General features: G+C 34.7%; 1 protein-coding gene across 3 annotated transcripts in view; it reads right to left on the bottom strand.

Annotated features, from left to right (window-relative positions):
- The window catches only part of LOC149773653 (protein henna-like), a 95,139-nt gene that overhangs the window by 34,806 nt on the left and 46,205 nt on the right, over positions 1-14,128 (bottom strand). For all 3 annotated transcript variants that reach the window (XM_089946263.1, XM_089946264.1, XM_089946265.1), the window contains 4 exons: positions 7,769-7,857; positions 5,690-5,757; positions 4,419-4,469; positions 3,089-3,234 (listed from right to left, as the gene is read on the bottom strand). In XM_089946263.1, the coding sequence (XP_089802389.1) occupies positions 3,089-3,234; positions 4,419-4,469; positions 5,690-5,757; positions 7,769-7,857 (354 nt within the window). The remainder of the gene's footprint in view (positions 1-3,088; positions 3,235-4,418; positions 4,470-5,689; positions 5,758-7,768; positions 7,858-14,128) is intronic.

Genomic DNA, 14,128 nt, shown 5'->3' with positions numbered 1-14,128 from the left:
ATGAAGTCATTAGACATGCATGGGTTAGCCACAAGGCCATTTCACATAGACTGCAATGTATGTTCTATCTATAAGATGAAGTAATTAGGCATGCATGGGTTAGCCACAAGGCCATTTCACATAGACTGCAATGTACGTTCTATCTATAAGATGAAGTAATTAGGCATGCATGGGTTAGCCACAAGGCCATTTCACACAAACTGCAATGTACATCTTATGTACCAGATGAAGTCATTAGACATGCATGGGTTAGCCACAAGGCCATTTCACACAAACTGCAATGTACATCTTATGTACCAGATGAAGTCATTAGACATGCATGGGTTAGCCATAAGGCCATTTCACACAAACTGCAATGTACATCTTATGTACCAGATGAAGTCATTAGGCATGCATGGGTTAGCCACAAGACCATTTCACACAAACTGCAATGTACATTCTATCTATAAGATGAAGTCAATACCCATACATGGATTTCACTTGAAACAATTATTCATCAAGTCTGAATACAAGTTTTTTATGGCTCAGCATAAAATCCTAATTTGGGTATTTTATAGTCAGTTGCATCACACGTCGGGCACATAATGGTTATAATGATAAATTAAGGAGACCTGCAATCAATGTATCCAAGATTTAATTATACTTAAACAAATTATGGGGTGATTTTATCTGACACTTAATTTGAATAATCCTTGCTAATTTGTGTGTGAGTGTATGATTTGGATTTTTAACATAGCTTTAACAATTTTTCAGTCATATTACTATGATGTCCACAGTGTTGCAATTAATAGTGATGTCTAGCATCGGGGCATCATGCCTTGCTAATTTAATCATTTGTGCATTAACTCATTAACCCCTGGAGGTTTTTATCATTTTCACCTGAAATACAAGTAGGAAACACATTTTGGGGGCTATTTCTAAATACATCCTAATACATTGACTTCCAAGAGATTACCAGTTGACTTAATGCCTAGTTGTGTTAGAAACAATTTTCAGTGGCTATTTCACTGTCACATGAGCAAAAGGGTAACAGTTGGAGTTTTTTTGCTTAAGAGACCCATTATTTTCATATCCAGACCAATTTTTATTCCAAATGCCATTCTTATCCTACTTTCTGCACAGGTTCGCCTGTCTGTGTGCAGTTCCTTCTGTTCTGCCTTAGATCTGAGGCCAAAAAGTCTAAGTCTGCACACAAAATAGGATTCCAACCATGGGCAAATTTTTGGCGGAAACAATTGGGTCCAAAAAATTAAATTTTTCCCTCTGTATTTTGTAGTGCAACTAGAACATTCTGATTATTTGGTATCATTGTAAAGCTACATCTGTCTATAATACCACCCTCTTTAGCATATCCTAAATGCCCATGATGCTACAGAGAGTGGAAGTAGGCTACTACCTCCTGACATGTAAACAAGGTGCCAGGGGTTAATGAGTTAACAAGGGTTTTGTAAAAAATTGTACAAATTGTCAAGGAATAGCTAATTTTGTAATTTATGTGCAATGTTGATGCACAAGTGATTAAATACACAAGGAATATCCAAATTTGGTGACATCATCTAAATGCACCCATTAACTCATTAACCCCTGGAGGTTTTTGTCATTTTCGCCTAAAATTCAAGTATGAAACACATTTTGGGGCCTATTTCTGAATAACTTCCAAGAGATTTCCAGTTAACTTAATGCCTAGTTGTGTAAGAAACATTGTTTTTCATTGGCTATTTCACTGGTGCATGAGCAGAAGGGTAAAAGTTGGAGGTCTTTTTTTTTGCTTAACGGACTTATCATTTTCTAATCTAGACCACTCTTTATTCCAAATGCCCATCTTATCTTGCTTTTTGCAAAGGTTTTACCTGTCTGTGTGCAGTTCAGACTGGTCTGCCTTAGATCTTAGGCCAAAAAGTGAAAAATCCAGACACAAAATCAGGTTCCAACTATGGGCAAATTTTTGGTGAAAAAAAAACTGGGTCCAAAAAGTTACATTACATTTTCCCTCTATTTTGTAGCGCAATTAGAATGTCCAGATTATTTGGTATCATTGTAGAGCTACATCTGTCTACCTTTCTTTAATACCACCCACTTTAATATATCTTAAATGCCTTAGAAGTAGGCTACTACCTCCTGACTCATAAACGAGGCACCAGGGATTAATGAGTTAACACTGCACAGAAATAACAAAAATCCTCATTTCTTGACAATTTCTAAGAAATTTCAGAAAAATCATTTTAATTTGTTATCCTTGCATTCCACTTTTTAAAATAATTTGGCTGTAACCTTGTTCCATGCTCTGGCATCAATACAATGCACAGCAGATGGTATTACAGAAATGGGGAAAGATGTAGCTCTCCAATGATACCAAGAAATGTAGACTTTCTACTCGAGTGAAAAAATACAGCCCAGAATAGAAACAAAATGATAAGACCAGATTTTCTTTTAGGAACTAGAGTTTGCATCGAGATATCTGACTTTCTGTCATCAGATCATAAGCTGACTAGTCTGAATTGCACACACACACAGATGAATCTTTGTAAAAAGCAGGGTAAGTTGAAGCAAACAGGTCTAGGACACAAAAATCTTGGGTCAGATAAGCACACACCTCATACCTCAGAAAGTCCAATTTTCCTCAATGTGCTTATGCACAGGTGAATAGGCAAGTTAAAAAAAAACATTCTGTCTACACTGAAGCATCTGGGAATACAAAATCTATCTGTATCCACACATAAAACACCCAACATTGTTTCCTACTCCCATTCAGGCAAGAATGAAAAGAATCTCTAGACTAAGATGAATTGACAATTTTCAAAACCTTGTGGATCCTACATTTTTTATGGGAATTACAGGATGAATATGATCAATGAGTATTGTATGTAATGGTATTCAGGTCTATTCAAGAACAGCAGATCTCATTTAATAGGCAATTACCTTTCAAAAACCTGGAGATGTCATAGCTAATGATAGTCAAGTCTATTCAAGAGTAAGAGATCTATTTCATAGGTGATTACCTTTCAAAAACTTGGAGTTGTCATCAAGATGGTAGCTAATGGTATTCAAGTCTATTTAAGAGCAAAAGTCTCATTTAATAGGCAATTACCTTTCAGAAACTTGGAGATGTCATCAAGCTGTGGAATATTGTCATCCCTGTATCCACAGTTGTCTATCAGAAGAGGGAAGACATGGTTAAACTCCTGGCAGGCATGCGTTGGGTACAGCTTTGTTAGCTCCCTGAAGATTGTTTGCCTAAAGATGATGCATATAATGAAAAATGACAGTCATGTAAAGTATGCATTACCAATTAGAACATACTCAGTCTTTCACGTCAATAACCAATTATCAATAAAACCATAGATGTACTAATTTTAAAAGTAATTATCACATCAAATACATATTCATTCTTTACCAAATGATGTGGTGTGTTGACAAACATCAACAAAGTGTCTATTCTGGTACCTATGCATTTAAATTTAACACGGGCAGTCTTTCCAAACCTAAAATCTTATATGTATTTATTATGACATAAAGCAAAACCTGTGTTACAACTCAATGATCTGTTATGTATTTATTATTACATAAGAGCAAACCCAATTCCAAGTGACTAATACAAATGTTCTATATAACAAGGAAAGAATTACAACTATTCATGATATGAAAACAATAACATGACACAAACACCAGGTGCTTGTTCTCCCTCCCATTATTTTTTTATCCAATATTTTACCTTCTTTACATAGCCATTTTGCATAAGCAGTCAAAATTCTTAAAAAAGACAGTCTATGCATCGGTTAGTTTTATATTATTAATTTAATTAATTCAGAAGGTTTTATCATCTGCAATAGCTGCTATGCCGTAACCTCTCAAGCAATAACAAAAGCAATCTGACGGCAAAAATTTCAGGTGTGTTTGAATCTGCTAAACCTCTCAAGCAATTAACTAAAGCAATCTGAAGGCAAAATTTCAGGTGTGTTTCATCTTGTACAGTTACTTTTCCTTTTGCGTCTTTCAAAAGGAAACATCTGAGATGAAGTTCCAGCTATAATAAGGCAGAAATATGTCACAAAATCCTACAGTGGATGCTTCCATCACACAATTTTTTAAGCTATTCTTGTACTATTTATAAAAAGTCTTTTTCTTTAACAGTTTCCCAAGCATTTGTATGGGGGAAAAACAGTATTTGTCACGCTTGAAAAATGTAAAAAAGAGGCACAAAATGATCAGAATTGTGTTTCTCACTGGAAACACAAAACAAAACTGCAGGAAAATTGAGGAACCAACATTTTTAAAACCAAAACCAGATAATCTTGTCTCAATGCATGATGCATGTGAAACATGAGAAAGGAAAAAGAAGTATCAGATTGTCCTCAGAATTAATTTTTCCTCCATTAAAAAAATTCACCCAGATGAGCTGAATCTTTGACTATACTAACCAAGTGTTTATTTCCTCTTCTGTGTACACAACTCGTGGGATTGGTTTGCCACTGAAAATTGAGGGAAAGAGAAAATAATAGCAAAAATAAATGTATCAACCTGCAAAACATTTATAATAATAAATGTAGCAACCTGCCACACATTGATAATAATAAATGTATCAACCTGCAGAACATTCATACCATCTATCAAAGCAACAGATGCAAATGGTGAATCGATATAATACCACAATGATACCACAGTACTGTCAAACCTTGACAACTCAGACACCAATCACTCAAATACTTGGCATCAATCTATAGGCTTGGTCAGTACTGTCATAAACCAAAAACAATTGGTGCAAAGTAAATTTGAATTTGATATTACTCTAATGGGTTCATTAATTAATTGCAAAATCCAATGGTTTAACAAAGTTCAAGCAATGTTTCTTTATTTGTTAATTTAGGAAGACCTTATTTATGTCACTTAACAAGTAATATTCTTTCTCATTATTGATAACTTTTCTATCTAGAATTCAAAATGTTCATTCCATTCAATAATGTGTGTGGGTGTGTGACTTGGATTTTTAATGTAGCTTTAACAATTTTTGTCATATTGCTACAACGTCTGTAGTGTGGCAGTTTATATAATGATGTTGAGCATTTGGGCATCATGCCACAGACATGTGGCATCATGTCCCACCCCATCACAATATCCTGACACCAGGCCAACCAGTCCTAACACTAACCTCTCGATGCTAAGCATAAAGCAAGGCAGCTGCTAATACCATTTTTACAGGTCTTAGGTATGACTCAGCCAGAGTTCGAACCCATGACCTCACGCATCTCAGACAAATGCTCTAACTACTTAGGCCACCGGAGTAGCATATTAAATTAATAGTAACAACAATGAAACAACAGCAACAGCAGCAGGAACAACAACAACAATAATAAAAATATTAAAAAACAATATTAATATATATTTGTTCAAAATGCAAAAGTAATAGTTAAGCTGACATTTAGAGGTCACATGATTTAAGTGGTCATTTTGGCCTTTTCCATGGGTATCTATTTAAGACAGTTTCAATGCATTTGGAAGCTGCTGAGATGTTTTAAAAGAAAAACAAAGCAGACTGCCATGATTTAATTTTCACGATGTTCTGATAGATCCTTGTGAGCAGTATAAAATTCAGTGAAGATGTTACAAATTTCAAACTACACAAACTCTCTAAAAATTCTTTTGCTAACAGTAATGTTGTCTTCAGCCATCGGATCAAAAGCAAACAACTTACTGTTTATAATTAAAAGCTATATCGGCAAACTCCTTTCTTCTGGCCCTGTACACAGGATCAGTGAAACCCTAGAATTGGAATAAAAACTGAATATAATATTATAATGAACTTTAATTTAATTTTTAGCACTTTCAATTGGAAGTCATAACATCATTTCTCGAAACAGAATAAAAAGAATCATGCTCTTTACCAACAAGGACACGGAACAGGTATTTATTATGTTTAATAGTTTTCTCTGTGCATAACTGAAATTTCTGCACAGAAACAACATTACTTCTTTCAGACAGAGCAACCCTGACCTTTGACCTTATAATCCTGTGTCTCATGTATTACATGGCTCAGTTATTGTACTTTTAGCTGTGTCATGGCAGGTCATAGATCTCTATCAGTTACATGTAACCCAAATGTTGCAGTCCGTGACAACACTGGCTTGGAGGGTGGCATTGGTTTCATTGCAGTAAGGGGCCAAAAGTTAGGGACCAATGGGTCTGAGGAGAAAAAGGTGTCTTCAGATATCCTTTGGCAGAATGAAAGTTCTTTTAAAAAAATCACTAAATATTGGTAATCAATGCATGTTTACATTTATATATTTATATTCAAAATCTAGTACACACCTATTTATAATATATACAAACATATAAAACTCAAGTCCAGGACTACTCAGTTTATCCTAAGGGACCTGTAGTAAGCACTTTTCAGGTCCCGCAGCTCAAGGAATGTCATGAACTTGTAATTCATTCTGTATCAGATTGAATATTTCATCACCTGATGCAGAGCCTTCACAACATGGACTGAGAAAATGTTGAGTGTTGTGATGTGATTTGGATTTTTAAAACAGCTTTAACAATTTTTCAGTCATATTGCTACGATGTCTGCAATGTGGCAGTTTATAATGATGTCTAGCACTGGGGCATCATGCCGCAGACATGTAGTATGATGTCCCACCCAGTCACATTATCCTGATACCAGGCTGACCGGTCCTAACACTAACCTCTTGATGCTGAGCGCCAAGCGAGGCAGCTGTTAGTACCATTTTTGTAAGTCTTTGGTATGACTCGGCTGGGGATCGAACCCACAACCTCCCGCATTCAAGGTGGACGCTCTAACCACTAGGCCACTGGAGCGGTCAGAAAATGTCTGATGTTACTGATGATGATAATGGATCATATGAGACTGAAAAACAAGTCTGAAATCATATAACTGAAGCAGTAATTGCCCCAAACATGTATTATTAGCAGTATTAATTCTGATTCATTTTCTGATAAGCTATAAATTTCCAATTTCAATAACCTAAGTGAAAAAAAAATTACAAATTATATATATATATATATATATATATATATATATATATATATATATATATATATGTGTATGTATGTATGTATGTATATATATATATATATATATATATATATATATATATATATATATATGGAATTCATATTCAATGGATGTTTATGTCATTGACTCACTTGCCACCATTAAGAAAAGACAGGTACTTACTGGGTCATTCTCCTTGTTAGTACCTTCATTTGCATGTGAAAATACAGCCACGAACTATAACAAAGGTAGTGACCTAGTTATTAATCTGATTATGTTTGTGTATAGATAGTTCCCACTAATTCAAGGATTTTCTGTTATGCTGTCTACCATTGAATATTTATGTATATAGGTAGTTCCCACTAATTTAAAGGTTTCCTTAACATTTGCTGTCCCCCACTAAATATGTTTCTGTCTATAGACAGTTCCCACTAATTTAAGGGTTTCTATAAATCTGCTGTCCATTATGTTCTTGGCTAACAGTTCTATAGTAGGGAAAGGAAAATTTTAAAGAAAAATATCTCATTAAATGTGACAAAAGCTGAAACATTAATGTTGTACCAATGTGACAGCAGAAATGGAAAACATTTTTTCAGTAACTTTTTTCCTCATCATGATATAAGCCTACTAGGGCATTGATAGTTAAAGGGAAGTAACTCATACTAAATTGTGCAAAACAGGAACTGTCAACATCTCATATTGGTGGCATAAATTGCTAAAAGCACCAGCTGACTTTTCAAAATGAAAAATAAATCTTACAGGATGATCTGCATCTAGCTCTGAACCATAGCTCAGAATCTGGTTGGCAAATCTGTCCAATTCTACAATCTTCCTTGGAAACCATGGCACTGTAAATAAATAAAATAATCTATTATCTAGTTCTCATATAAGAGTTATGTAAAGTCATATTCAGTAGTCCTCCTTAAATTTTAGCAATTATCAGCATTAAGTGGGCATTTTTTAAGGTCCCTCACACCAAACACCATTTTCTCTAAACATTCTGAATTTTCGTCCTCCAGTTGAAATTTCTGAATATCTTTCTTTTATTGTGAAGCTGGTGATCATCCAAGTTTCATCATAAAATTAAGCAACCATCAGGGATTAAAATACAGTCACTGACATCTTAAATTCCCTTGATATGAGCCTTAATTTATCATTTATGGAATTAGTAATAATAATAATAAAAATTAATAATAATAATACTAATGACTTTATTTAGATAAGGAAACTTAGAGGAACTAATCTACCCTGAAGTCTTCTGTTATGTACAATATATAAAGAATATACAGCACAGTGTGACAAGAATTTGAGTTAACTCTATGGAAATCCATTAGTCTGAAAATCGAACAAAGTTTCAAGCTCATAGCATCAGCATGCACATAAAAATAAACAAAACATTTTATTGAAAACTTCATCTGTAAAAAAGATGTATAAGCAGATAAAAGCTGGAGGCATTTATATAAGTTATACCTGTTTGAATGTCTCAAGATTTTCTCCACTTATGACACTAATTAAGAAAAGAATGCTTGGAGCCTGATTTTCATCACTGGGAAATAATGTCATTTTCACGTCCAACCGACCTTAAATTTGGAGTTCCGTCAGCATCTCTTTGGTGGAAGATAGTGCAGAGGTAGACAGTGATAACTTTTCTGTAAACTTTATACATAAATTTGGTCTCTTTTTTAAAGAATATTCTTTAAATATTGGTATCAATGTTTTATAATTCAATGTGTGCTGAAAATTGTCCATGAATTGATCTAGAATTTAAAGGCATGCCCACTTTTGAAGTTTGAAAAGTTTTGTTACCTTTGAATTAGAGGTATTACCCCAAATTTACATTACAGTAGCCCAAATATGGATGAATGTAATTTTTATAAAAGCTTACCCTTTGATGAAAAGGAATGAATGGTCTAGTTTTCTTAAGTAGCCAAAGATAAGAATTAAACTTTTTGACACATATTTAATGTGAATATATACCAGGATAGACTGTTTTCTACAGATACACCAAGAATTTTATCATGAGATCATATTCAGGTTAACATTGTCAAAGAGAGCTTGCAGTTTTTGTATCATGAGATCATATTCAGGTTAACATTGTCAAAGAGAACTTGCAGTTTCTGTATCATGAGATCATATTCAGGTTAAAAGTGTCAAAGAGAACTTGCAGTTTCTGTATCATGAGATCATATTCAGGTTAATATTGTCAAAGAGAGCTTACAGTTTCTGTATCATGTGATCATATTCAGGTTAAAAGTGTCAAAGAGAATTTGCAGTTTCTGTATCATGAGATCATATTCAGGTTAAAAGTGTCAAAGAGAACTTGCAGTTTCTGTATCATGAGATCATATTCAGGGGTAAAAGTGTCAAAGAGAACCTGCAGTTTCTGTATCATGAGATCATATTCAGGTTAACATTGTCAAAGAGAACCTGCAGTTTCTGTATCATGAGATCATATTCAGGTTAACATTGTCAAAGAGAACTTGCAGTTTCTGTATCATGAGATCATATTCAGGTTAAAAGTGTCAAAGAGAACTTGCAGTTTCTGTATCATGAGATCATATTCAGGGGTAAAAGTGTCAAAGAGAACATGCAGTTTCTGTATCATGAGATCATATTCAGGTTAACATTGTCAAAGAGAACTTGCAGTTTCTGTATCATGAGATCATATTCAGGTTAACATTGTCAAAGAGAACTTGCAGTTTCTGTATCATGAGATCATAGTCAGGTTAACATTGTCAAAGAGAACTTGCAGTTTCTGTATCATGAGATCATATTCAGGTTAAAAGTGTCAAAGAGAACCTGCAGTTTCTGTATCATGAGATCATATTCAGGGGTAAAAGTTTCAAAGAGAACTTGCAGTTTCTGTATTATGAGATCATATTCAGGTTTATACTGTCTAAAAGAACTTGCAGTTTCAGTATCATGAGATCATATTCACGTTAACATTGTCAAAGAGAACTTGCAGTTTCTGTATCATGAGATCATATTCAGGTTAACATTGTCAAAGAGAACCTGCAGTTTCTGTATCATGAGATCATAGTCAGGTTAACATTGTCAAAGAGAACTTGCAGTTTCTGTATCATGAGATCATATTCAGGTTAACATTGTCAAAGAGAACTTGCAGTTTCTGTATCATGAGATCATATTCAGGTTTACACTGTCTAAAAGAACTTGCAGTTTCAGTATCATGAGATCATATTCAGGTTAACATTGTCAGAGAGAACTTGCAGTTTCTGTATCATGAGATCATATTCAGGTTAAAAGTGTCAAAGAGAACTTGCAGTTTCTGTATCATGAGATCATATTCAGGGGTAAAAGTGTCAAAGAGAACATGCAGTTTCTGTATCATGAGATCATATTCAGGTTAACATTGTCAAAGAGAACTTGCAGTTTCTGTATCATGAGATCATATTCAGGTTAACATTGTCAAAGAGAACCTGCAGTTTCTGTATCATGAGATCATAGTCAGGTTAGCATTGTCAAAGAGAACTTGCAGTTTCTGTATCATGAGATCATATTCAGGTTAACATTGTCAAAGAGAACCTGCAGTTTCTGTATCATGAGATCATATTCAGGGGTAAAAGTGTCAAAGAGAACTTGCAGTTTCTGTATCATGAGATCATATTCAGGTTAACATTGTCAAAGAGAACTTGCAGTTTCTGTATTATGAGATCATATTCAGGTTTACACTGTCTAAAAGAACTTGCAGTTTCAGTATCATGAGATCATATTCAGGTTAACATTGTCAAAGAGAACTTGCAGTTTCTGTATTATGAGATCATATTCAGGTTTACACTGTCTAAAAGAACTTGCAGTTTCTGTATCATGAGATCATATTCAGGTTAACATTATCAAAGAGAACTTGCAGTTTTTGTCATAAACAGAAACAGCAAAGAATAAAAAATTTGTCAATCACACATTTAAAAAAAAATCATTTACCAAAACAAGAGTCCCTCAAAATGCACTGAAAATCTACTGGACAAAATTTCCAGGAATCCAAGACAAGTCTTGTTTCTATTTTTTATTTCCAAGTATGTGTGATATTTCTCCAAAAAGTCTAGCATAACAAATTTGGTAATAAACTATTTTCTATTGTTTGAGTTAATCTGATCACAGCATACCCAGCAGTAGAAAAAATTATTAGTCATGATCATAGATTTTTGTTGTTGTTATAGGGTTAACTTCATTTTTCAGCACAAGATAGGCTACACATGATGGACAGTATTAATGGTGGAGGAAAAACTCGAGAAAACCCTGGAAAGAACCACCGACCCACAAGAAGCTACCGATAAGCTTTCTCATGTATCCACATTGGCCGAGCCCAAGACTCGAACCCATGGAGGCAGAGGTGAGATGGCAGTGATCCGTGACTTAGAAAGCTTAAGATGACTCGGCCCATGATCATAGAAGATCACTGAACTTTTCTGAATGTCGCAGGAAAAATGTTCCAATCTTTAGTATAACACTGGTATGCTATACTGTGAAAGCGTAATGTACATTTAAAAAATATCACTGTTCATCTTGTGTGGTATGGGGTGGGGGGCACGGTTAGTATGAGTTTTGTACCAATGAAAACTGTTTTGTGGAGAAATTTTTTTTATTCAGATGTCCAGATAACTACAAATTAACTTTTCTATATTTTAAACCCTCCATTAGATATATATGTTCTTTATACATATCTGTCAACTTTTCAAAAGCCAAGTCTGAAAATGAAATAGGGAGATTGGGACCTAAATCGGGAGTTTTTTATGCTGCATTTTTTAAGCACCAGTTTCAATAAATATTGACTGATTTTCCACGTCCAATAAGCGTGAAATTCTCAAAGGTGATGCCAGGGTTGCCCACAAAAACTTTTTTGGTTTGAGGTGGGTAGGGGTGGACAAACATGTAGTGGTCAGCCATTCAAAACATAATGGTAAGGATGTTGGCCTAATCATGTTTAATGGTATGGGATGTGCCGTTCTTCCTGTGATGTGACTTATTTTTCCCCAGGACATGCCCCCTTTTCATATTATGGTCAGCTATGGCTAAACTGCCCAATAGCTAAAGGTTAGACTTAAGTACACAAGCAATAAAGCCAGTGCGACTAATTAACAGTTAATCCTTATCATTGCATTTATTATGTGAAGAGGTCCATCCCTCCGACATACTTCAAAGAAACCATGTTCTACAGTGTGGGTGTTATGTAAACACCAGCATTTGATTGGCAAATAAATTATGCGCTATTTTGTTGTAACTTGCAATTCCTATGACTTTGTTTGCAGTCACAAGTTACCGTACAAGAAGCAACTGTTATTCCCATGTTTTATATGCCACCTTATTTTGAAAAGGGTCAACTCATAAGCCATTGCAGCATTGTTTACTAAATAAATATTTATTCTGAATTAGTTCTTTTGGGGAACATAGTGCAATATATATTTTTTAAATTCCTTCTTTTGATTTAATCATGGTAATTAAAGTTTATACATATGCTACAGGAATGCCAGGTGTTTATTGGTATAAGTTTCTTTGGTAGGAGTGTGTGTGTGATTTTGGATTTTTAACATAGCTTTAACAATTTTTCAGTCATATCGCTACAATGTCTGCAGTGTGGCAGTTTATAGTGATGTCTAGCACTGGGGCATCATGCTGCTGACATATAGCATGATGTCCCACCCAGTCACATTATCCTGACACCAGGCTGACCAGTCCTACCACTAACCTCTTAATGCTTAGCGCCAAGCGAGGCAGCTGCAAGTACCATTTTTGTAAGTCTTTGGTATGACATGGCTGGGGATCGAACCCATGACCTCCTGCATCCAAGGCAGATGCTCTAACCATTAGGCAACTGGAGTGGTACTTCTTTGGTAGGAATTGTGATGTTATTTTGCTTGTAGAGAAAAATACACAGCATTCACAGAAATCATTCATTGGGTTGAAACTAACTGATGACAATTTTATTATTGTGGTTTACTTTTTGACTACAGTATTGTTGTTGGGGTTAAAAAAATTCTGAAATTTACATGAATAATTATTAAAATTAACATTCTATTTACTAAAGAGAAAAATACTTTTTAGTGTGATATTAATTATTTCATCACAACAATATTCATAGCTGATAAAAAGAACATGGCTTCTGTGGATTGCATAAAATATATCCATTTATGTAGGAATTTATTTTTAGAAATGAATCAACAAACATAATGTAATAATTGGGAGTTCTCTGGAAAAAATCGGGAGATATTATGAGATCAGAATTAGGCATGGAATGACACCTAAAAAAAAAAAGAGGTGTTTCGTGTTTCTCTTGGCATGCACTGACAAGTATGCTTTATATAACAAGGTTTACCAGTGGGGAATATTAGGCAAACACCTCTTCTTAAAATTCTGAACATTGTGCAAAAATGTGAAACTCCTGAGCAGAACATACAAGTGTGAGTCACTGTGCTTATAAGTTCCATTAAGTACAAAAATGTAAGCAATGATCTTTGCAACATTTAACTGGCTGTGAATGAAACTGTTATAATCTAACCATCAACAAATCTGCACTTTCCTGAAGGAGTTTTACAGCCAGACCTATTTGACCTAGGAGTCAAATCATAGTGACATGTATATTCTGCTCTGGGGTTTCCATGTCAGTTCCACCATTCATGCAAGAGCAGTGACATGATTTATTAGATGGCAACTACGTGTAAGTATTACTCACACTGACATAAATAAATAAACATTTTGAAGTTTATTATTCTTCAAAGGTCCAGACAACTCCTGAAACATACAGAACTAACTTGTTTTTAAGAGGAACAGTCTTTCAGAATTTGAAAAAGGAAGTCCATGGCCAATTTCCTCCAAAACATTTAAATTCCAGCATAAGGAAAACAGTGGACCATTCATTTAAGAACCGAGAGTGTGTTCTTGAAAGCTGGGACTATGACTACATAAAGTCCGATAAGGCACACAAAAACATCTGGAAGTAACAGTAAGCATGATTAAAAACTTATCACCATTTGTAACAGTCAGCATGGCAAAAAGCTTATCACCACTTGCAACAGTCAGCATGGCTTAATGCTTATCACCACTTGTAATAGGCAGTAAGGGCTAAAAGCTTATCACCACTTGTAACAGTCACCATGGCTAAAAGCT

This window comes from Sinohyriopsis cumingii, unplaced genomic scaffold, assembly GCF_028554795.1.
Source record: "Sinohyriopsis cumingii isolate HCF-2022 unplaced genomic scaffold, ASM2855479v2 utg000622l, whole genome shotgun sequence".
Classification (NCBI taxonomy): domain Eukaryota; kingdom Metazoa; phylum Mollusca; class Bivalvia; order Unionida; family Unionidae; genus Sinohyriopsis; species Sinohyriopsis cumingii.
Note: the sequence above shows the minus strand (reverse complement) of the source record. Positions and strands in the feature narration are given on the sequence as shown.